The following is a 20,915-nucleotide window of genomic DNA, read 5'->3' as shown; positions in this document are numbered from 1 at the left end:
CAAAGAGACAAAAAAGGGGAAAGTGGAGCTGTATTGATCGGTGGTCTGAAAAACATGAAGGTGGCAGACATGGCTGCACGTTCTCAGCCAAATACTGAAAAGCTTCGACGTCTCCGGCCGGCGCGTGTGGCTCACCTGGTGCTGAAGACCAGGTCCACACACACACACACACCGTCAGGAGACAAGGACATACACTGGTTTGTAGACGTGGCATACAGAGTCAAATGAACACATTTTCTCATACAATGTTGACCCAAGGAATTCAATGGAATAGTTATTTATTACATTTAACTATATCTTGAATCTGTTTCTGGACAAAAACAGCAAATAAAAAAAAAATGTGTAAAAGACACGTGGAGGGCCAACTATCTTTGGATGCTTTCTTCCAACCACCTGTTATTTCACCTGTAAGTGTCTATTTTAGGGTCATATTGGGTACCAAGCTGAAATAATGTCTTAAAGCTTTATTTCTCCACACTTGTGCTCACATTCTGGAAATGATAGGTTAGACAATCTGTGGAGAAAAAATGGTTGATTGGATCCATTGGACAGTGGTTGTGTGTGGAGCTGCAGGAGGGCAGTAAGTAACAATATATAAACATTGAACTGTGTGTTATAGGTAGGAAGAAGACAGTCCTGTTTTGATGCATAGCTTTAGATTTCTAATGATACTTGTATGTAAAAACCCAAATGACTCTACATAGATATGGTCTGAGGTAGAAGTATCACACATGCCCTGTATGAGCTGACAGTCCGGGTCCGAGCAGCTTCTGCACACAAAGATCTGCAGCATGTTCCATCAGCACACTCAGTGCTGGAACAGGATTTACTCGGATGTGACTCCTGCTTCTTTCCCTGTTTATTGGTGCATTTCCTCCTATTATCTGTGCTGCTGCTGACATTCTGACACGGCTGACGCAACACGTCCAGACAGGATGCTGTAGTTCTACTCACTGGCCAGCAGGAGGCGCTAATGTTAGGCCCTCAGTTCAGGTCCAGGCTGTATTCATCAGAGGAAGTTTTTCTGAACTCTTCTCAGGACTCCGTTAAAATAATAAAAGTGCTTGTTTTCATCATCATCAGCATCAGAGCTGCTGTCAGGGACTTTTTCCAGCTGTCCTGTGTCCTGAAATGTCTCTGTGTCAGAGGTCCCCTCTGCTTTTGTCCCTCTGAGTCTGTCCATGCAGTGTTTCCAGCCGGCCTTGGTGCGGTGGATCAAAGTTCTGCAGAGGGCCACAGCGCCCCCTGCTGTCTGTGGAGGAGAACTTTCATCAGCACAGTCATAACACCTCACAGAGCAGTGTTCATCTTCATATGTCAGCAGCAAATTAGGATTATAAATCAGCTTTTACAGTTCATCTGACATTTCTGGCTACCTACCCGTCTTTGTCCCACAGGTTTTCTGGCTAGCAGTGCCAAATCCAGCCTGTGGGTGCACAGCTACCAGCTTCAGTTTAAACCGCCATATTTGAGACTGCCACTCTCACGGCCTACCTTAAACTTCAACATTTGAGGCTACCAGCCCCAGCTGCGGCCCCTGTGTTTGAGATTACCGGTTCCAATTTAGGCCCCTGAAAGTGAGTCTACCAGTTCCAGCCTTGGCCCCAAGGATTTCTGGCCACTATCCCCAGCTTCATCCCTTAAGTTTGAGGCTACAAGCCCCAGCTAAAGCGGAGTGTGAGCGTAAAGTGTGAGGTGAGCTGCCCCATATTTAATACCCAGATGTGTGGCTACCAACCCCAGCTTGACCTCCAAATTTCCAGCTACTGGTCCCAGCTTGAGCCCCTACCAGGCCAAATTTAAGCTCCCAAGTCCGAGGCTACCAGGCCCGCCTTTAGTACCAATGTGTGCCAACTTAAGATAATGAGCCTGTGGCCTCAGGTCTCTGGCTGCTGGACTGCTCAGTCCTCCCTGCTGTCTTTCTGCTGCCTAGCTCTTCTGTTTTTTTCTGTGTCTGCTGTGATGTTCTGGCTTTGAACAGATGTAACCTCTCATGTCAGACCTTTTTTTTTTATAACTGATCGATCTGCGATCTGTATGGATGTTCTTATTACCTGTGAATCGTCTACAGTGTCACTTCACTTACTGTCTGGACTGTTTTTGGAGGGTTTGTAGCAGACATCACCTCTAGGTCTGTCCTGTCAGTCCTGGTTGTTGAAGCTCTTTCTTCTCCCTCTGGATCTTCACTTGTGTGTGTTTGTATGTTCTCCCTCATCCTGAGGCCTGAGAATGGGTTTCTCAGTTTTTTCTCAGTCTCAGTTTTTGGCCTCTTCCTGGTTGTTTTGCTGTCTTCTGGCTGTCCCTCCTGTTTTTCTTGATTGAAGACAGCCGTTGTGGTCTCTGCCAGTCGCTCTGCCGGTCGCTCTGCTGTTGTCAGTCCTGTTTCCATGCTGCTGTATGAGGGTGTGACTGGTGGCGTGGCCGGTGCTGGCCGCTCTGCCGGTCGCTCTGCCGGTCGCTCTGCTGTTGTCAGTCCTGTTTCCGTGCTGCTGTGTGAGGGTGTGACTGATGGCGTGTCTTCCTCTGCTTTAGTGTGATTGATGCTCATGTTTCCGTGCACAGATGCAGTAGCTGTACGCTCAGCTGGTTTTATATTCATTCCATCTGTTCTACATGCAACATACATTCCTAATGAGTTGTGGCTTTCTTTCAGGCATTTAGGTTTTGAGCTGTGTGCTGTACTGATGCATTCTGGGTCCTTCTTCTTCAGTGTTGCTGGCTGGAGGAGGAAGGACAGTGCTGCCTGGGACAGCTTCTGTCTCCTGTCTGTCTGCAGGATGTTTGCTGATCTCCTCATTGTGTTCTCTGTGTTTCCTCCTCCCCCGGGCCGTCGGAGCTCTGCTTGTTTTGTGCCGAAATGTTCACTCCTGTCTTCCTGAGCAGGACTTATCTTCATTTTCATGATCTCTCTGGATACCGACAGGACCTGTTTGTCCACCACAGCTGCAGCTTGTACAGAGAGTTGCTTTGTTGTGTCCAAAGTTGAGCCTTCATTTGTCTCTACACCACCAGCTCCATGTCTCTGAACCTCTAACTGTGAAGTTTTTACTGTAGATAGCAGCTCTCCATCACATAGCCACATCTCTTCCTGTCTCAGTTGTTGCCTTGTGTCCTCTTCTTCTTCAGCCGTCTTGAAGTTCATTGCTCTTACTTCTTTCCAACAGCAGGGAATAATCACAGGTGCACAGACTCTCATCCTCTCCATTAAGGAAGCTTTAACAGAGCGGCCTGCGACAGCATGCTGACCATGCAGCCGCCAAGCAGACCTGGTCTGAGAACTATCTCTAATTATATCCATGAGAACACGGCTAGGTTTACTAACAATATGCAAAGCTGGGAGAAGTTTGGACTTTACTAAAAAAGCTGGAACGTGTCCCCTGTCTCCATCATGAGAAATCACCTGAAGAGAAAGAAGAGGAACATTAAAATGCAGGAAAACATTCCTTTAATGTCTGGCTGGATTTTATCTCTTTAATTTCAAGTGGAGGGTTTAATGTTACACTGACAGTCTTTATACTCTAATAAACAGTCTGAACAGGTGCTGCATGCCAGATCTTGTTCTTAACAGCACTAAAATTGTGCTGACAGCTGTTGATGCCCTGATGATTCCTGCTTTCTGCCACCAGGGGGCAGCAAAACTGAGAAAATGTAACAAAAATACAGGCAGAACATTGACTAATGATGTGCATCATATGATGTGATAATAATAGACTATAAAACACCGAGCAGAATAAGACGTGAGCTGGCCTCACGTTTGCAGTACTGATTGAAATATGCATACCAATGCTGGAACATGGAGGATCGCTCCCCGTCTGTGTGCCCTGTAGAGAGAGCAGCTCCTCATGCAGTTGTTGTTGCTCAAAGAAGTCTTCTGTCCTCTGAGACACATCTTCCCTCCAAGGAGCAGTTTACTGCACAAAATCCAGCTGAAGTTCACCCTAGCCCCGTCCCCGTCTCCAAGGAGACCGAGGTCAGAGAGGAGCAGGGACACCAGCAGCAGCAGCCACGGCCTCATGGTGAAGAGAAGAAATGCTGGCAGGCAGCAGAGCAGTTTTATTATCTTTCCTGCAGTGTTCCACTTTGTGTATGCAAACCATGCAGTAAATACAGAGTCTCTGCTCCAGTGTTAGGATGTAGGTGCATGCAGTCTTTGTGTCCAGGTCATAAAATGCACCACGTCCACCCTAATGAGGGGTTGATTAATACATTTGTGGCACAGACACTGCTCTTCCCACAGCTGTGGAGCACCAGGATTCCTTCTTTTAGAGGCTTTAGACCTCCAGATGTCATTATCTCTATAAACATGTGGGATGAAGAGCTGCTGGATCTTGTTGATTTGCTCCTGTAGCTGCCTCAGATCCACCATGTTACCCTTTTCTAGTCAGCCCACCAGCAGCGCTCCCATAACACTCTCCCAGGGGGGGTGGAGACCAGTTTTCTGGTCAGTGTAGAGTTTTAGTCTTTTAAGGTGGTGCATATTTTATTGCCCGGTGTCAGATGTGCTGTGAATGTTTGCATATTATCAGACTTTTATCCATGAACACACCGCTCATGTCCGGGAGAGGAAGTCTGCTACAGTAACAGTCCATTATTGTGACTTCACCTTCACTGACTCAGCAGGTAAGAACCCAACGTTCCTCACATTTGAAGGACTTTATTTATTTGTTTGTGTTTAAATGATGCTGCACGGGTCACTTCCAGCCTCCTGTGTCACACCTGTCCTGTCAGACACAATGGGAAACACCAACACTGCGTCCCAGATGAGCAACTACAGCAAAAGGAACGTCCGCATCTTTATCATGGAGAAGACCATGGACATCGATGCCTTCCTCGTCTCCCAGCCTGATGAAGATGAGCAGAGCGCGTCTGCGTTTCCTGGAGCGAAGAAGTTCAGCTTCAGGGAAGACGTCAGCTGCGTGCGTGTGCTGGCCTCTAAGACCCAGGAAGTGCCCTGGGAGCCTCAGCGCTTTCTGTCCGTCTTTGTGGAGGACGAAGACGACGAGAAGATTTGCTGCAAGCAGATCATTCACAACATGGCGCTGAGTGCTCCGATCACCGTGCTGCTCTATGATGTGTAGATAAGTCACCAGCTGTCACATTAAAGCTGCAACTCCTCTCAGCTTCATGGTCTTTTTTTTGTCATTTCAAAAAAGCATCACAGCTTGAGCTACGGCTGTTTGGTCTCAACCTTACTGGTACCTTCATGTCTGTGGTTAGTTTGGTAGTTTAGTTAGTTTAATTAGTTTGTTAAACAGAAATGGTCACATGTGTCCAGGAAGCTTTTGTTTGTAGGATTTGTGAGGCTGCTGTGTCTAACAACATGTTCGTATTTTGCAGCAAAAGAGGCTGTTAATGATCATATTTACTCATGTGGTTATGAATAAAGGGGAGAAGATGTATTGTGGTTGGTCTTACTTTCCTTTATTTAAATACTGTAATTTAATAACCATAATGTTTGATTGATTTTATCAATAGGAATGCGGTTAAAGGGCCAGTACACCCTGTAAAGTGTTGACTGTTATCCAGCCAAAAAACATTACTGCCCATAGTGTGGCCTGAGGTCAGCTCTGTCTCCAAGTAACTAACCCCTTGATACCCTTGAAGACCCCTTTAAAAACAGAAACCTCGCAAATTGGGGTTTAATAATAATAATTCGTTACTTTTGTAATGACATTACTAATTCAGTTACTTTTTGGGAAAAGTAACTTAAGGGAAAAGTTACTTTTTGGGAAAAGTAACTAGTAACTGTAACTAGTTACTTTTCAAAACGTAACGTGCCCAACACTGTTTCTTAAACCTTCATGTTGTGCTCCTGTGTGTGTGTGACTGGCCCCTGTGTGATCATCTGCTGTTGTTAGACTGTGGAGGCTTTATTCAGGTTGGAGGCATCATGTGCTGAATGAGATGACACGGCTGTGGTCACACACATGGCTGAAGAGGAAACACTTCAGTCAACAAGCTCACGCACAACGTCAATGAAAGTTGTGTAAGAGGAGTTTTATATGTGTCATTGTTATAAGACCACACCAGTGTGTTGATATGATACAATAGAGCAAAATAGCCAAAACATTTGTTTTCAATGATCATGATATGAGATTATATTCAGCTTATATACGACCCATAGACCATGGCAATCATATTTAAAAAGTGAATTATGTCATCAACATTTTTGCATTTCATAAGCTATTTTTCTTGTTGATGTAACTGTGACTAACACACTTAACTGAAAGAAAATTAGTCTTAGTCTCAACCCCCAACAACACAGACCCCATCCCTCCTCCACCAGCAGCAGCAGCAGACTTATTCAACAATCTGTGTCCGAGGAACGCTAACAGTGCGATGTCACCTATAAATGCATAGGGCGACGTCTTTAGGTAGGAGAGAGCGTCACTTCAGGGAGAGGAGCTCCATCAGTGAGTACAAAGCAATGTTTTTGTATGTTCTTCTGTGTGTTAGGCGTAGGTTTGTGAAAGTTTTTCCCCCATTAAGTAAGAGATTAATTCTTTTTCATGTATTCCCTCTTACAAAATAAGAGATTTTACACATTCTCCCTCCCAGCCTGACAGAGATGAATCTGTTTTATGCCGCCTACGGCTTCTCCCTGTGCCTGGGGCTCCTCTGTGTGCTGTTTGTGAGTGTGTGGAGCTCGTACTGGAGGGGCGGCTTTGCTTGGGATGGGTCATTCCTGCAGTTTAACTGGCATCCCGTCCTAATGGTGTCAGGGCTGGTGGTTCTCTACGGCAGCGGTGAGTCATCTGTCTCTTCCTGTCCTTTCAGTATATTGTAGCTATATTAGCAGCAGGACACACACACTCTTCTCACACCCTGTGTTTGTCTGCAGCGGCCATTGTGTTTCGAGTGCCATCCACCTGGAAGCACAGGAAGTATATATGGAAGCTTGTGCACGGTGGCCTCATGTTTCTGGCTCTGCTTCTGTCCGTCCTGGGACTGTGTGCCGTGTTTGACTTCCACAAAGCATTCTACATCCCTGACCTGTACTCTGTCCACAGCTGGGTGGGCCTCATGACAGTGGTGATATTTTCATTTCAGGTACACATGAGAGATTCGCTCAGACTGTGTAGAAATACTTTGTTCCTTCTGATTGTTTCTCTCTCTGATGCTTAGTGGGTTCTTGGCTTGGCTGGCTTCTTGTTTCCTTGCACTCCACTGTGGTTCCGCAGCACCATAAAGCCTTTCCACATGTGGCTGGGAAAAGCAATCCTAATCCTCAGTCTGACCTCCTGCATCAGTGGTATCAATGAAAAACTGCTCCTTACACTGTAGGTGCTGAAATACATACCACACTCACACACACAAACTTACATTTAAAAAATATTTATGCATAAAAACCGAGCTGATTCCTCCCTCTTCTGCAGTAATGGGAGCACTGGAGAGCTGTACAGCTCTCTGCCTGCGGAAGCAAAGTTTGTAAATTTTCTCGGTGTCCTCATCGTGACCTTTGGGATGGTTATCTTTGGGATCTTATCCTATAAGAAATGGCAACGACCGGAGACAAATGAAGCTGTACATGTGAGTATGAATGCTACAATAACATCGTATCCAGTCTTACTAAATGAAATAATAATCTGTATTATTATCCTTTTAATCACAGCCTCTGCTCAATGACATCAGACCATGACATCCACAGCATGGACACTTCACCTTGTTGCCATATTGTCTGACGGTGAAATTGTGATTCTGATTTATTTTCGCAGTATTTTTTCTGTTAGAATGACTTATATCAGTTTAGTGCTTTCAATATAAATAAATCATAGATGCCAGGTGTTGTAGCAGCTCTTCTTCTTTGTGTTCATGTAAGGTTAAGAGTTAAAAGTGTCATTTGTAAACTAAACAAAATAAAAAAATTGCAAAAAACATGCATGATTAATTTAAAAAAGAAAAGAAAAGAAATATTTCTTTGTTGTTGTAATGCTTCCCCTCACCTCTAGGGAGCTCTCTAACGTCTCCAGTCCACTCTAAATTGAACGACGAAGAAGAAACTCGCTCTCTGTTAGGTCAAAGTTCATGCGCTAGCCTGTCACAGCAACCAGATAGCATAGTGGCTAACATCACCCCGATAACATTGTTTTCTCTGTCAGCATGGACGTAAATCAGGCGAAGCAGGAACACCTGCTCGCATTAAAAGGTATTTAACTGTCACCAGCCTCCAACGATTTTGTTTTAGCGGTAAAAGTGTCAATGTAGCAGGATGTTGTCAATTGTTGTTGCTGTAAGCTGCTAGCTGTTAGCGCTGGCTAAGAGAGCTTAAAACGCTTAAATGCGTGAATATACATATTAGACTGTTAAAAACTGATGTGACTTTAAGATTTGCTTGTTTTGTCGTTTAAATAAAGACGTTGCACAAATATATATTGTGTCAATAAGTGTGTCATAAACGCAGCTAAACAGCTGTTAGCTATATTGGCTAAAAACTTGTCGCTGTTTCCTGTTGAGCGAATTTAGTTGAATTACGTATTATTAGCGTTGTTATTTTAGTGACCCGAGACCCGAGTGTCTGTGTGTAAATGTTTTTCTTCCACTGTTAATACAGTAAATATAATCAATGTGTTGATACATTTAATTGCTGCAAGCTGCTGAATCTAAGCTGTCAGACCTGTCAGCCATATTTGAGTTCTTTTGAAACGGTGGGGAAAAAACACATAATTATGATTTAATAATATATTAAATGCTATGTCCAAATCATAAGAGACACCTTTTTAAAAAATTGCTTTTAATATTTAATAATGCTTCTAAAGTTAATTATTTTATTTTATTATAACTTTATTGTGATTGTTTTTGTTTTAATTGTTATATTTTTGAACATGAAGTCTAGAATATAATCAGCAGATTATTAAATGAAAAGAATCTTATCTCATATATTTAGTTTTTGTAAATATTCGAGTGCAGGAGCTGCTCACTAAAATGAGCTTCAGTGTTGGGCTAGTGTAAGACATCACTGCTGTAAATAACCTTATTGTCTGTCATGTTTCTAATTATTACTCCTCTGCATTTACAGTGATGCGGCTAACAAAGCCAACTCTCTTCACAAACTTGCCGGTGACATGTGAAAATCGAGATCTCCCAGGTGAGCCTGTTTATGTACCTGAATTGTTAGATGTAACGTTAATTAGAATCAGAGGATTGTCTGACCTCTCCATGTGATACTGAGGATCAGATTTGGTCTCTTCGTGTACGCCGAGGTTCATCTCCCTTTGACTGTGCTTGGTTTGGTGTCAAACCGATGAGCCGCATGTGTTACATGAACAGTGCTGTATTAAGTGAGACCGCTCAGCAGTGCTATCATCATGTTGTCTGTGTGGAGCTAATTTAAGCTCAAGGAAGAAAAATGTAAAACAGCCAAGTGCAGTTTGCGCAGAGTGATTTGAGGGGCGGCAGCAGTGTGGGACTGCATGTGTGTGATAAAGGCATCGAGATGGTGATGCATTGGTACTTGCAGAAGTTCAGGGATGTCAGTATTGTTGTTTGACATTATAAAATAATATGGCCTCTTGTCTAATACACATTTAGGTACGCAGGCCTTCTGTTCTAAGTGTGGTGGTGAGAAACAGCATCTGCTGTTGAACCGAGCAGCATCTGTTCAGGATTTTGTTTGTGTGAACTCAGTGCGTCTCTGTGTTTAGACTGAGTTTCAGTCGAGTTATCAATGCTGTGATTTTTTAAAAAAAGTCCATGTCAACAGAGCAGCCACTGACAGGAGTCTTCCTTCTCAGCATTCTCCTGACGTCCATCTCAAACCAGCTAAAAATACAAATGTCATAATAACATAAAACATATGTTAAGGGAATCTGATTCTAATATACATCTGTATTATAGATCTACAGTGTCAGTTTCCAAATTTAGACTTCCACACTTTCCAGTGTTTGTTCTTCGTACTGCACGGAGCAATGCTCCGGTAACTGAACCCAACATAAATCACACTGACACTCGTGGGTAGAGTCCCTATAAGTAGCACTGAACTGAAGGATCGTATCCCTGACTCCTGCACTAGTAACTGATCATAGTATTCTGTTGGATTTTAATAGTAGGTGCATCTGAGGAAGAGACAGCGTAAGATGAATGTGGCCCGGTGAAAAATCTATTAGTCTGCTTTGAAACCTGATCTTGAAAGGTTCTTTATTTATCTCTCCCCTGCAGCAAACAGAATATGTATACACGAGTTTCACAAAAACTCGAAGCCTATTGGTCCCTTAGTAATGTGTAATGTGTGAGTGAAGTAATGCTCGGAAAAAGTGTTCACCTGCTTCTCCGGGTTTAGTTTACTGACAGTTTTGTGCATTTTCTGGAAGCCTTATATCATGATTATGTGATTAACTTCTGATTTGTGTACTGCAGTAAAATTCATGCACAAATTGTTACATATGCCTGACTGATACTTTTCCTCCTCAGGGGATTTGTTTGGTCAGCTAATGAGGGAGGATCCATCCACCATCAAGGGGGCAGAGACGTTAATGTTGGGAGAGATGCTTACACTACCACAGAACTTTGGGTAAAAAAAAAACATTTGCTGGTAAACGATATACAGGAAGTTCCTTTTTTTTTTGGTAACACACTCTTGTCTTTACAGGAATATTTTTCTCGGGGAGACCTTCTCCAGTTACATCAGCGTGCATAATGATAGCAACCAAATTGTAAAAGACATTCTTGTAAAGGTAAAGAAGAAATGCCTGTCCTGTGTGTGTGTGTTACTCTCGAATTGCTCCTGTTTGCCTGTAACTCTGAGCTGGTACGATTCCCCGCAGGCGGATCTACAGACAAGCTCTCAGAGGCTGAATCTCTCTGCGTCAAACTCGGCCGTGGCAGAGCTCAAACCGGAAAGCTGCATCGATGACGTCATCCACCATGAAGTCAAAGAAATCGGCACACATATGTGAGTGTGTTTAACTGCTCTCTCACAAAAAACTACACACACAGCCTTTTTAAATGTTTGTTTCTTCTCTCTTTTTTTATCCCCAGCTTAGTTTGTGCTGTCAGTTACACTACGCAGTTCGGCGAGAAGCTCTATTTTCGGAAGTTTTTCAAATTCCAGGTAAGTTATGGCGGAGCGTTCTAATTATCTGACTGTGCTAAACCCGTGTGTGAGCTTAGAGGCGACCTGAGAAATGCCACAGATGTACAACAGAGCAAATGCAATTACCATCCGTGCTGTGGGTTCAGTGTCCTGCTGCATTCTGCCCTCAGATCGGGAACAGGCTGCCTTTCATCATGGTTGTTTTAGTATATTTGTAGTGTTGCGTGGATGTTTTAGTTCCAGCTGAATGGAGGCAGAGAAGACGACAGCGTTCAGTCTGCATTCTATTTTCAATCAGGTTTTGAAGCCGCTGGATGTGAAGACAAAGTTCTACAATGCAGAGGTAAAGCAGCCGCTAGCACACATCACCACCTGCTACACATTCATGTTATATTCATAACATGCTTTGGATCATGTTTCATTTCATAGCCAGACATATTTTCAGATGCTAATAGAGGCAGTTAGCATTAGATATGGCCTCTTGGAAAACCCCTGTACCTCCAGAAGTATAGACGTGAAGGCACAGAGGGTTTTCCTGAGTAGCTTGTTCTTTTCTCCTCATTTTCATATTTGACTGCAGATATTCATTGTCATCAACGTTGGCATGTAACTTCATTTGTTTCTTATGTCTTGTATTTTATTTTCTCCATTAGAGTGACCTCAGTTCTGTGGTAATTGTTTCTTCTGTTCTCATCGCTGAACATTTTTAGCTTCTCTTTTTTTTAACCCTTTTTGGTGCAGCAGGCTGTGTCTTTCTGGGCTCATAGAACGGTGCAAAGTAAAAAAAAAAAATGGAAGGATGTTGTGATGCTTCCATTACTTTTATTTTGTCCTTTCTCTGTACGCTCGTGCTTTCTTGCAAACTCATCCTACACAGGGCATGGACTTTTTTTTTTAATTGCAGAGTGTGGTATCAGATTGGGTTGGAACTGATTTCTCATTATTGAGGGGGAAATTTTATTATGATTGGTCTCAATATTTCAAAGTGATTATGATAGAAAAATGATCAAATTCAGCATAAATAAAAGTGATTGCAGGCAGTACAGGGTTGATTGGAATGGCTTTGCATGGAGCAGAGATGCCGAGCTCTGTGATTTAACATTAACTTCAATGGTTCATGGTCGGTTTATGAATTGCAGGCATGAACTAATCTCTGCTTCTTTCTTATTGTGTGAAGTAGAGGCTGCACAGATGAGTTGTAAAGATGATATCTCCCAAACAACATCAGCTACATGTGTTTAATCCTAGTAATCATGCTGTAAATCATCTGTACAAATATGCTGCTTTACTTTTTATTGCTGATTTATGCTTTTTAAATTCAGTTTTGTGTGTTTAGTCGCAATATAAATATATTAAATGCACAGAATTTGACATACATTAGAAAAAAAAACTGTCCTAGTGGTAGCCACTCATGTAGATGTATTTGCGACAGGCAGAAACACAAATAGAACCAATTGCAGACAGTTACTCTATGGCAGTTTACCTAAAATGTAGTAATGAAAGCATAAAAAAACATTTTGGGGCGTTTTGAATCAGTTAATCCATACAGATCAATGTCTAGAAGTCAGTAAAATGCAGAATTTGTGCAGCAGATTCTAAACAGAGGGAGTCACACACCCTGTTTCCAATGAAATATGGATTTTAGGACACAGACAGAATCAATAATTCCTCTTGCAGATGCCGTACATTCCTGTACTTGTATAAAGGATGTAGATCTCAAGTAAAAATGAGAGTAGACCAACTTTTTTTTCCACACTTGTTGCTGAGTTTTAGGCTTAAATTACCTTGAATCGTGTAACTTCTTGATGTCTGGGAGACGTCTTAAATTTGAAATGTGTCATTGTGCAGCCCCTACTCTCTGTACTGCTGCTCAGCACTTGTACTAACATATCCTCTAAGGTACACTGAGCAAGCCTACTACAGTTTAATAAATATTCCCTACATCACTCTCACCTGAGGAGTAGCCTTATGTGTGTCTGTTTGTAAGCCCACCTCCTGTCCATCCATACTCCCTGTGAAAAGATATGACCCTAATCTATCTCTGCTGGAAGGGATGGGAAGGAGGTAAATCTCTTTCAGAACCATGACCAATATGGATGGAGGTAAATCTACAGAGGCCGTTAAGTGAACATGTGGGCATGTGTGTGAAAGATATGAACTCCTCCTCACAGGCTGTAGAGTTTTGCACCAACCTAATCCCCCCTCCTCCCTCTGATAGCTAATGATAAAGTCCACGTGTTGCTCAGTTCACCTAGGGGATTATGTAAGTGTACACAGTGGGTAAAATATTAGGGTGACCCCCTCTGACCTCTATGCTTCAGACAGATGAAGTGTTTCTGGAAGCCCAGATCCAGAACATCACCACCTCACCAATGTTCATGGAGAAAGTGTCTCTGGAGCCGTCTATGATGTACAACGTTACAGAGCTCAACGTGGTCGACAGCGGGGAGGAAGGGTAAAAACCACATATTAAAACCATGTAAGCCTGTAAAATATATACCGGTACACCTGATGCTCAGCTGTGGTGTTTCCCTCCTCACAGAGAGTCCACTTTTGGTAAGATGTCCTACCTGCAGCCCATGGACACACGGCAGTACCTTTACTGCCTGAAACCAAAGCCGGAGTACGCGGAGAAGGCCGGCGTCATCAAGGGAGTGACGGTGATAGGAAAGCTTGACATCGTATGGAAGACCAATCTCGGGGAGAGGGGAAGGCTACAGACCAGTCAGCTGCAGAGAATGGTACATTCAAGTCCACTGGCACACTCACTGGATCTCATCATGTTATCTTGTATTCATGATTTTAACCCCGTCTGTCCTCCAGGCTCCAGGCTATGGAGATATCAGACTGTCTTTGGAGATGATTCCTGACACGGTCAACCTCGAAGAACCTTTTGACATCATCTGTAAAATCACCAACTGCAGGTGAAAATCATCTCACCGCTTACACGCTACACTTAAATTCTGTACTGTCTCCACCTGTGGTTAGCTTTAGCTGCCTTTGATTCATTCAAAAAGAAGTGAATGAAGTGATGTTTGCTGCATTGACTCTTGTGTCCATTGACGAGCTAATGTTAGCTACCTAGCAACCTTGCAAAAATCTGCAAATTCAAGCTAATTGGGTTTATAAATTAGATAGCTTGCTGTTAATCCAAACTACTGGCGCTAATCTGGCTGTTAAATTAGCTAGCTAATATTTTTGTTTTGTTTTGCAGGTCATCTGATTACCACAGCTGTTTAATGGATGACAGATTAGGACAGATTAGGATTAACAGCCATCTTTTTGTGACCTTCACGTTTCAGTGAAAGAACGATGGACCTGGTGTTGGAGATGTGTAATACCCAGTCAATCCACTGGTGCGGTATATCAGGGCGACAGCTGGGGAAACTCAGTCCTGGTGCCTTCCTCTCTCTGCCCCTCACAGTCCTCTCATCCGTCCAGGGATTGCAGGTACGATCCTCACTCCTATGTAGTGATTTTTTTATTGTCATGTCTGCTTTTCTCTCCATCTTTTTTCTCCATTTTTTTTTTCTCCAGAGTATTTCCGGACTGAAACTCACAGACACATTTCTAAAGAGGACGTACGAGTATGACGACATTGCACAAGTGTGCGTGGTCTGCCCGTATACGAGCAACGAGTGCTAGTGGAGTTTTATTGACCTTTTTTTTTTCATTTTAGATATGAATGGACCAATTGTGGAAATCTGTGTTTCACTCTTTTTTGCAACCTGAAGGGGGGTAATACTGTATTTTAAAATGAATTGTGAATAATATATAAATCACTTTCTTTGAAAACAACGATGCAAATGTGCATAAATGTTAATAAAATCTCTGTAATCTTTGATTTCCCGTTGCTTTTAAACACTCCATGTTCAAAAAACACAAACAAACGTGATAAACGGTTCAATTTCAAGACAATTTATTCACATGTTTTAGACAAAACAATGTGCTGCCCTAGCGTAACTATTTCCATAAAGCATCTGATCTCAAATACCAGATTTAAGAGCATGCAAAATGAACCATATGTTGCTACTAGTTATGAGCACTTTTAAATAGTCTTAGGGGGGGGGGGTGTTTATTTTTTGATAAAGTGCTGTAACAACATCATGTAGGCTGCAAACACTGCTATACAACTGCTTAATGAAAAGTATAGATGTGAGGTCCCGGTCTGTCTACAAAAATAATATCAAACAGGATGCGTTATAAACAATGTAAACCTGATGTCTGTGAGAAAAAAGCTGAGACGTTCCCTGCAATGCTATAAAGGTACATTCCTCCCTATAAACCTTTTTTTTGTTTCTCATGACTAGACAGAAGGAACTCGTGATAGAAAACACCATCTCTGCAGGATTTACAGGGTTAAACTGTGAGTCTGAATGTGTTTCTTTGATGAATGGGCGTTTACAGTGTGTTTTACCCTAGATGATGTGTGGGATGCTGCATTTCATGGTCCAGTCTCCCAAGTAAGCAGTAAAGTGCCTTCAACCCCATCCTTGTCTCTTCATTCCAGCTGTGCCGGGGACTTTAAGAAATGGGTGTAGTCAGATTGTAAATCGCGCCGTGTGGTTGCCCTTCTTTTAGATAAAGAAAAAAAAACGTGACGCTGGAATAAAAAACAGTGCTCGTCAGTGATGGAGTGTCATATGAAGGATCAGGTTCAGAGCTTAAATTTGACATGCGTTCCGTACCTGAATAGATCAGGAGTGCTCCTCGGCACTGCCGCTGAAGGAGCGGCTGCGGATGTGGTTCCTTAGCTGCTCGATCAGCTCGGGGTTCTGCTGCTGGATCTGCTGAGCAAACTGTTGTCCCCTGACAGAGAGAAGAGATAACATTGTTTACCTGCTGAAATTCACTCTCACAGCCGCGCACACGGCAAGATAAGGAACAGGCTGGCCTGTAATATCCTGCGAAACATCTCGCCTCGCCTGATCGTATCTCCTCACTTTGTGCAGCACAGATACTAAAGTGATACTAAATCAGAAACAGCTTCTCATGCTGAAAGTGACCCATAGAGCACTGCTCTGAATCCTGTTGATTTTTCTCAAGAGATCTGCATAGTTGGCTCCTGTCATAGTGTGACTCTGTAAAGCTGAAAGACTCAGAATGGCAGGTTGTGTGTTGACGTGTGCTACAGCTGCTTGGACGGTGCAGAATCTGCAGCATGTGTTTCAGTATGCTGCATATATTCAGTGTACTTACGCTTCAATCAAGCTGGAAATGTCTGACAGTCCTCCCACTCCCGCTGCAGGACCTCCCACTGCATTAGACATCATTCCTGACATACTGACCACACAGTGACAGCGAGTTAGCGGACGCTCGTACTATTGAAAGCTGACCTACATGTGTTCAAATACAGATCATACTCACAGCTGTTGCACTTGTTGGTTCTGCATTACACTTGCGGCCTGTAAACAGATATCAGCCTATCAGGGACTATATTTATGACTGATCTCATTCTGATCTCAGGCGCTGTGAGGCCTTGAATGCAGGTGTCGTGTTTAAGATGTGTCTCTTTATTGTTGCTGCAGTAAAACTCTGGCATGCTGGGAGAAGGTCTGACAAACGTTCCTGTGTGTTGTAGCTACACAATAACTCTGCAGAGTGGATGTCACTCAGGGGGTTAATTAAGAGACAAAACAGCCACAGTACATCAGTGGTGTGTGGGTTTGTATGTGCATATTTAGGACTTCTTACCATGCTGATGAAGGCGGGGTTGTTGATTAAACTAGCCATGTCAAATCCCAATCCAGCAGCTATCTGTATGCACACAGACACAACATCAGAAGATAATGCAGTATACACTGGCTGACACAAGTCTCATTCTGTTGTGGTTTGGTGTGTGGAAACCATGATTTTCCCTGATGCAATTGATGATTCATCAGAAAATTCAATCTTCTGCCACTTTTCCACGGTCCATCCTCTATGCAAGCTGTGAGCCGTGGCAAATACAACACGCCTTTTTTGTTGTCTCATCTGTCATGCTGGTTTCCTAGCACTAATTCTCCTACGGAGACCACTGTGTGAAAGAATTCGACTAAATGTTCTTGTGCATACGTGATGTGCTGGTGTTAGCTCTCCTGCAGTTAAAAAAGGATTGGTCTTGGAGAGTCGAACCAACAGGCGGTGATCTCGAGCAGTCGTCTTACAGGGTCTTCCTGACCTGGGCTTGTCATGAACATCACCAGTTCTTCAAATCTTTTTCGTATCCTATTCACTTGCTGTTTAGATACATTAAAGATTTCTGCCGCCTCAGCAGCAGACTTGGTCTTTAGGCTCTTGGTGATGAGCAGTTTGTTCTGTGGTTGAATCTTTGGCATGTTGTCAGAGCTCAGTTTGCACTTCATACGAAGGTCTAGTGTTCTAGTGGTCCTTTTTAAACACACCTGAGAATGTGTCATAGGTGAAGCTCTAACATGTGATTGGTTGAGTCATATGAAAATGACACAAGACTTTTGTCCATGCAAAAACAGAGGCCATGGGCTTTACTAAGCTTCTAACATCATGGCACTTTTTGATGGTTTCATTTTGCACCCTGTTATTAATGTGAAGTCTCTTGGCATTAAAATCACCCATTAATTATAACAAATAAGTGATTAGAAATACAAATAAATAACAGATGAAGTTGCTATGTGCGTATGGGACAAGACTTATGTCAGCCAGTGTATGATGTAAAGGCCTGTTTGTTTGTTTACTCACTGGACTGGATGCTTCTTTTTGCTTCTGTTCTGCAATCTTCAGGTTGGACTTGTAGGTGTCATTCTCAGGGTCTAACACAAGCGCTTTCTTGAAGTAGGAAATGGCCTCTGGATATTTGTTCATGGCCGTCAAAGCCAAACTGGAAAAGGAGACACAAATCATGTCTGACAGTCGTACAAACATGAAGATGATGAGTTCATCTCTGTAAACTCACCCCATCCTCCCATAAGCTTTGCTGTAGGACGGGTCAATCCTGATGGCTCTCTCACAGTCTCCGGTCGCCTCAGTGTAATTCCCCAGTTTACTATGAGCTGCAGCCCTGCAAGGTGTTAGATCCAGACTGCATGCTCACTTCCACATGTTACATAAAGTCAGCATCGGCTCTTCCTGCTCAGCTCTGTTTATCTACTCATACTATACAAATACTGTGCAAAAAACAACCATGTTAACATAACAATAACAGTCATTCAGGTCATGATGGATCATGGACGATGTTTTGCAGCTCATTAAATCATTAGGGCTGCTAAACTAGGACAGATAAAGCAGCCTGGATCAGCTGCAAATTATCTTCAAGGACCTCAAACAGGTCAAGTGTTATCACACCTGGACTAATTCTTCAACATTTCATTGCTCATATTTGCTTTTTTGTAGAGCCGCGAGGAACAACAACAACAACAAAACATCTTCAAAAGAGTCAAACAAAGCCAGTATCATCACAAAAGGCAGCGTTCCCATGACAACGATTCATAGCTTCCCTGTTCTGCATCATCAAAACTGATAGAGATGAAGTGCGCAAAATGAGCAGCATATCATTTAATTTCAAATATATAATGGCTGTTGATCAAGTGGCACACATGAGAAGCAACACAAGCACTTTGCAGTTGATGTAATAACCACCTGTTGCAGTAGTACACGGCGTTTCTTAGGTCCAGATCAATGGCCTTTGTGTAACACTCCACAGCACACCTGTAGTTCTCCTCCTTCATGTGATTGTTACCTGAAACCATATGAAACCATACATTGGATTGCATATAAAACAGTGCACATTGGACGAGCAATGGCAGGTCAGCCGGCTTCCTACAAACATCACCTTCATTCTTGAGTTGCTCTGCCCGCTCTATGTCTTCAGGAGACGGGGACGTCTCTGGTAAAGTTAGGTTGTCGTTCTGTGCAAATGCATGAGAGTGTTATTAATGAAACGTACAGTAAGAACATGCTGCGACGGACAGCAGGACCCACCTGAAGCAGAGCGTTCAGGAATATCTCTGTCAGTGGCTGCGGCGCTGCAAGATGGCAGTCGCTGGAGCTGATCTTAAAAGTGGTCTCCAAGCACTGTATCGCAACTGTAGAAGTAAAAATATGACGGCAATGATTTAATTTAGATATTTACATGCTGAGTCAGAACTTAACTGCGTATTCAGAGTAAGAGTTTGGACTGCCTTTGTCTTTTCTGACAACAAAACAGTGATGTTCAGAGTCTTTCTGAAATGGAAAAGAGAGCAGGAGTGACCTACATTTGATCAAAACACACACAGAGCTGTCCTACCTTCAAGACTCTCCTGTTCATCAGAATTCAAAGCACCGCAATGTGTTTGATCTCGTAAGAACTGAACAATAGAGAACGCCAGGCGCTTCTCCACCGCCATTTTTACCTTGAATCTGCAGGTGGGGAGGCACAGGGGGCAGGAAGTGGACAGAAACCCACACACATGCATTACTATTATTATTATTCATTCATAGGGTGGCACTTTGTCATGAATATAACAAAACACATGCTTATTAAAGCAACAGAAGCATCCAGAACACTGAATGTCAAGTCAAGTAACGAAACAAATAAATCACCCCCAAACATGCAGCTACTCTGGTGACATGATCTATAACTTAATATACGATTTAATCAATGACCCATTTGAATCATAAATCATTCATAAATGTGTTAGCAACAGCTACAAACTGACTGATAATCATATTTGTGAACCATTATTTATGCATTGGGTTGTAGAGATCTGAATGCTTCTTACATCTCGCCCCCTCCCATGGAATACTAACTGTGCTATGTAATTCATTCTGTTATTTTAAATGTATTCTATGTTCCCGTATACTTAACAAAACACATTAATAATTAATTATTACAGTACTGGAATGGCTGTGGATGAAGAGCAGTTACATTTATATTCAGTTTGTTCAACAGTTGTTAAACACATTCATGCAGGATTTGAATTGTTGTTTATTTTCTTAGAGGCACTGATTGTCCTCTAAGTCTGGCTGAAGCCTTTTTAGGAGGTGACAAAAGATTCTCTCTGCCTTTAAACTCCATTATTATCTTTTTAATCTTTATTTTGTATTTATAGATGAAGCCTGCATCCCACCCTCCATATGAGGATGCTGGTGATGCTTTAGCTCTGGTTACCAAGACAACTGATTGAATGATGAAAGCAAAAATCTGGCTTGAGGCAAAAAAAATAAATAAAAAATAAAAATGTGTGCTGTTGGGAGCAAAGAATTGACTGTAGTCTAACTGTAATCTGACTGTAATCTGACTGTAATCTAACTGTAATCTGATTGTAATCTGACTGTAAGGTGAAAATGTTTGCAAACGTTGCCTCATATTTCCATCACGTGCTGATTCCATGCGCTGTTATGCTCGGTTTGGTCCGGCTACTCCTCCCTCGGTGTGTGTTGACACACACGTAAGTGCAGTGATGCAGAAGCTGTGATGTAATACCACAATGGGAGAGGTGAGACTAGGAGGGATTAGACACACAACGCAGTAAAGCTAATTCAGCCAATGATGTCAGGTGTTTGTGATTTGATTATATTAAAGGAAAGATGAAGCCCGTGAAGCCCCTAATCATCCGGACACGGCGCGCGCACTGTGCAGCCTGTGTGATGCTGGCTGACACACAATCATAACAGGAGAAAAACACACACACACACACACAACGCGAAGACAACAGCAAACACGCGTCAGACCCACACAAAACACCACGGAGCACATTAAGAAATATCATTGTGCCAAAGGATGCTGTTCGGGGTCCCCCCGCCCACCTACCTGAGCTCTGATCCAGCTGTCTGCTGCCTGCTGCCGCGTCATGAGGGCTCGTGTCAGATTGATCGCATCCTCCTCCTCCTCCTCCTCCTCCTCCTTCGCGCCTGCGCGCTGACAGCGGAAATAAGAAGCGTTTCCCCC

The 20,915-nt window shown here is 42.9% G+C and overlaps 3 protein-coding genes across 3 annotated transcripts; 2 read left to right on the top strand and 1 right to left on the bottom strand.

The window, feature by feature from the left end:
- The first annotated feature begins 6,276 nt into the window (after positions 1–6,276).
- Positions 6,277–7,794, top strand: LOC114443665 (cytochrome b ascorbate-dependent protein 3-like). The gene is made up of 6 exons (XM_028417906.1): positions 6,277–6,413; positions 6,559–6,746; positions 6,842–7,050; positions 7,126–7,280; positions 7,377–7,530; positions 7,613–7,794. The coding sequence occupies exons 2-6, from the start codon at positions 6,569–6,571 to the stop codon at positions 7,637–7,639; spliced, it is 723 nt and encodes a 240-aa protein (XP_028273707.1). The 5' UTR covers positions 6,277–6,413; positions 6,559–6,568; the 3' UTR covers positions 7,640–7,794.
- Positions 7,795–7,958: 164 nt separating this feature from the next.
- Positions 7,959–14,873, top strand: trappc13 (trafficking protein particle complex subunit 13). Its single transcript, XM_028417903.1, has 13 exons — positions 7,959–8,146; positions 9,017–9,085; positions 10,408–10,507; positions 10,586–10,670; positions 10,761–10,888; positions 10,975–11,047; positions 11,328–11,372; positions 11,683–11,700; positions 13,351–13,484; positions 13,572–13,770; positions 13,853–13,953; positions 14,332–14,479; positions 14,567–14,873. The coding sequence occupies exons 1-13, from the start codon at positions 8,101–8,103 to the stop codon at positions 14,672–14,674; spliced, it is 1,254 nt and encodes a 417-aa protein (XP_028273704.1). The 5' UTR covers positions 7,959–8,100; the 3' UTR covers positions 14,675–14,873.
- A 53-nt stretch (positions 14,874–14,926) lies between these two features.
- On the bottom strand, positions 14,927–20,858 carry sgtb (small glutamine rich tetratricopeptide repeat co-chaperone beta). Its single transcript, XM_028417905.1, has 12 exons — positions 20,778–20,858; positions 19,272–19,384; positions 18,965–19,068; positions 18,816–18,891; positions 18,623–18,722; positions 17,940–18,044; positions 17,726–17,864; positions 16,724–16,786; positions 16,397–16,434; positions 16,229–16,312; positions 15,718–15,838; positions 14,927–15,632 (listed from the first exon to the last, which is right to left on the bottom strand). Exons 2-11 carry the CDS (start codon positions 19,369–19,371, stop codon positions 15,727–15,729), a joined length of 921 nt encoding a protein of 306 aa, XP_028273706.1. The 5' UTR covers positions 19,372–19,384; positions 20,778–20,858; the 3' UTR covers positions 14,927–15,632; positions 15,718–15,726.
- Positions 20,859–20,915: the final 57 nt, after the last annotated feature.

Source organism: Parambassis ranga, chromosome 12 (genome assembly GCF_900634625.1).
Source record: "Parambassis ranga chromosome 12, fParRan2.1, whole genome shotgun sequence".
Taxonomy (NCBI): domain Eukaryota; kingdom Metazoa; phylum Chordata; class Actinopteri; family Ambassidae; genus Parambassis; species Parambassis ranga.
This window is presented reverse-complemented; position numbering and strand designations above follow the sequence as displayed.

Bases quoted from the DNA above. Each gene is read 5' to 3' on its own strand.
- LOC114443665 (XM_028417906.1), top strand. From the start codon at position 6,569: ATGAATCTGTTTTATGCCGCCTACGGCTTCTCCCTGTGCCTGGGGCTC. The intron at 6,747-6,841 runs GTGAGTCATCTG...GTTTGTCTGCAG, and splicing joins GGTGGTTCTCTACGGCAGCG to CGGCCATTGTGTTTCGAGTG. The intron at 7,051-7,125 runs GTACACATGAGA...TCTGATGCTTAG, and splicing joins TGGTGATATTTTCATTTCAG to TGGGTTCTTGGCTTGGCTGG.
- trappc13 (XM_028417903.1), top strand. From the start codon at position 8,101: ATGGACGTAAATCAGGCGAAGCAGGAACACCTGCTCGCATTAAAAG. The intron at 9,086-10,407 runs GTGAGCCTGTTT...TTTCCTCCTCAG, and splicing joins TGAAAATCGAGATCTCCCAG to GGGATTTGTTTGGTCAGCTA. The intron at 10,889-10,974 runs GTGAGTGTGTTT...TTTTATCCCCAG, and splicing joins AAAGAAATCGGCACACATAT to CTTAGTTTGTGCTGTCAGTT.
- sgtb (XM_028417905.1), bottom strand. From the start codon at position 19,371: ATGGCGGTGGAGAAGCGCCTGGCGTTCTCTATTGTTCAGTTCTTACGA. The intron at 18,892-18,964 runs GTGGGTCCTGCT...GCATTTGCACAG, and splicing joins TCCTGAACGCTCTGCTTCAG to AACGACAACCTAACTTTACC. The intron at 18,723-18,815 runs GTGATGTTTGTA...ATATGGTTTCAG, and splicing joins AGAGCAACTCAAGAATGAAG to GTAACAATCACATGAAGGAG.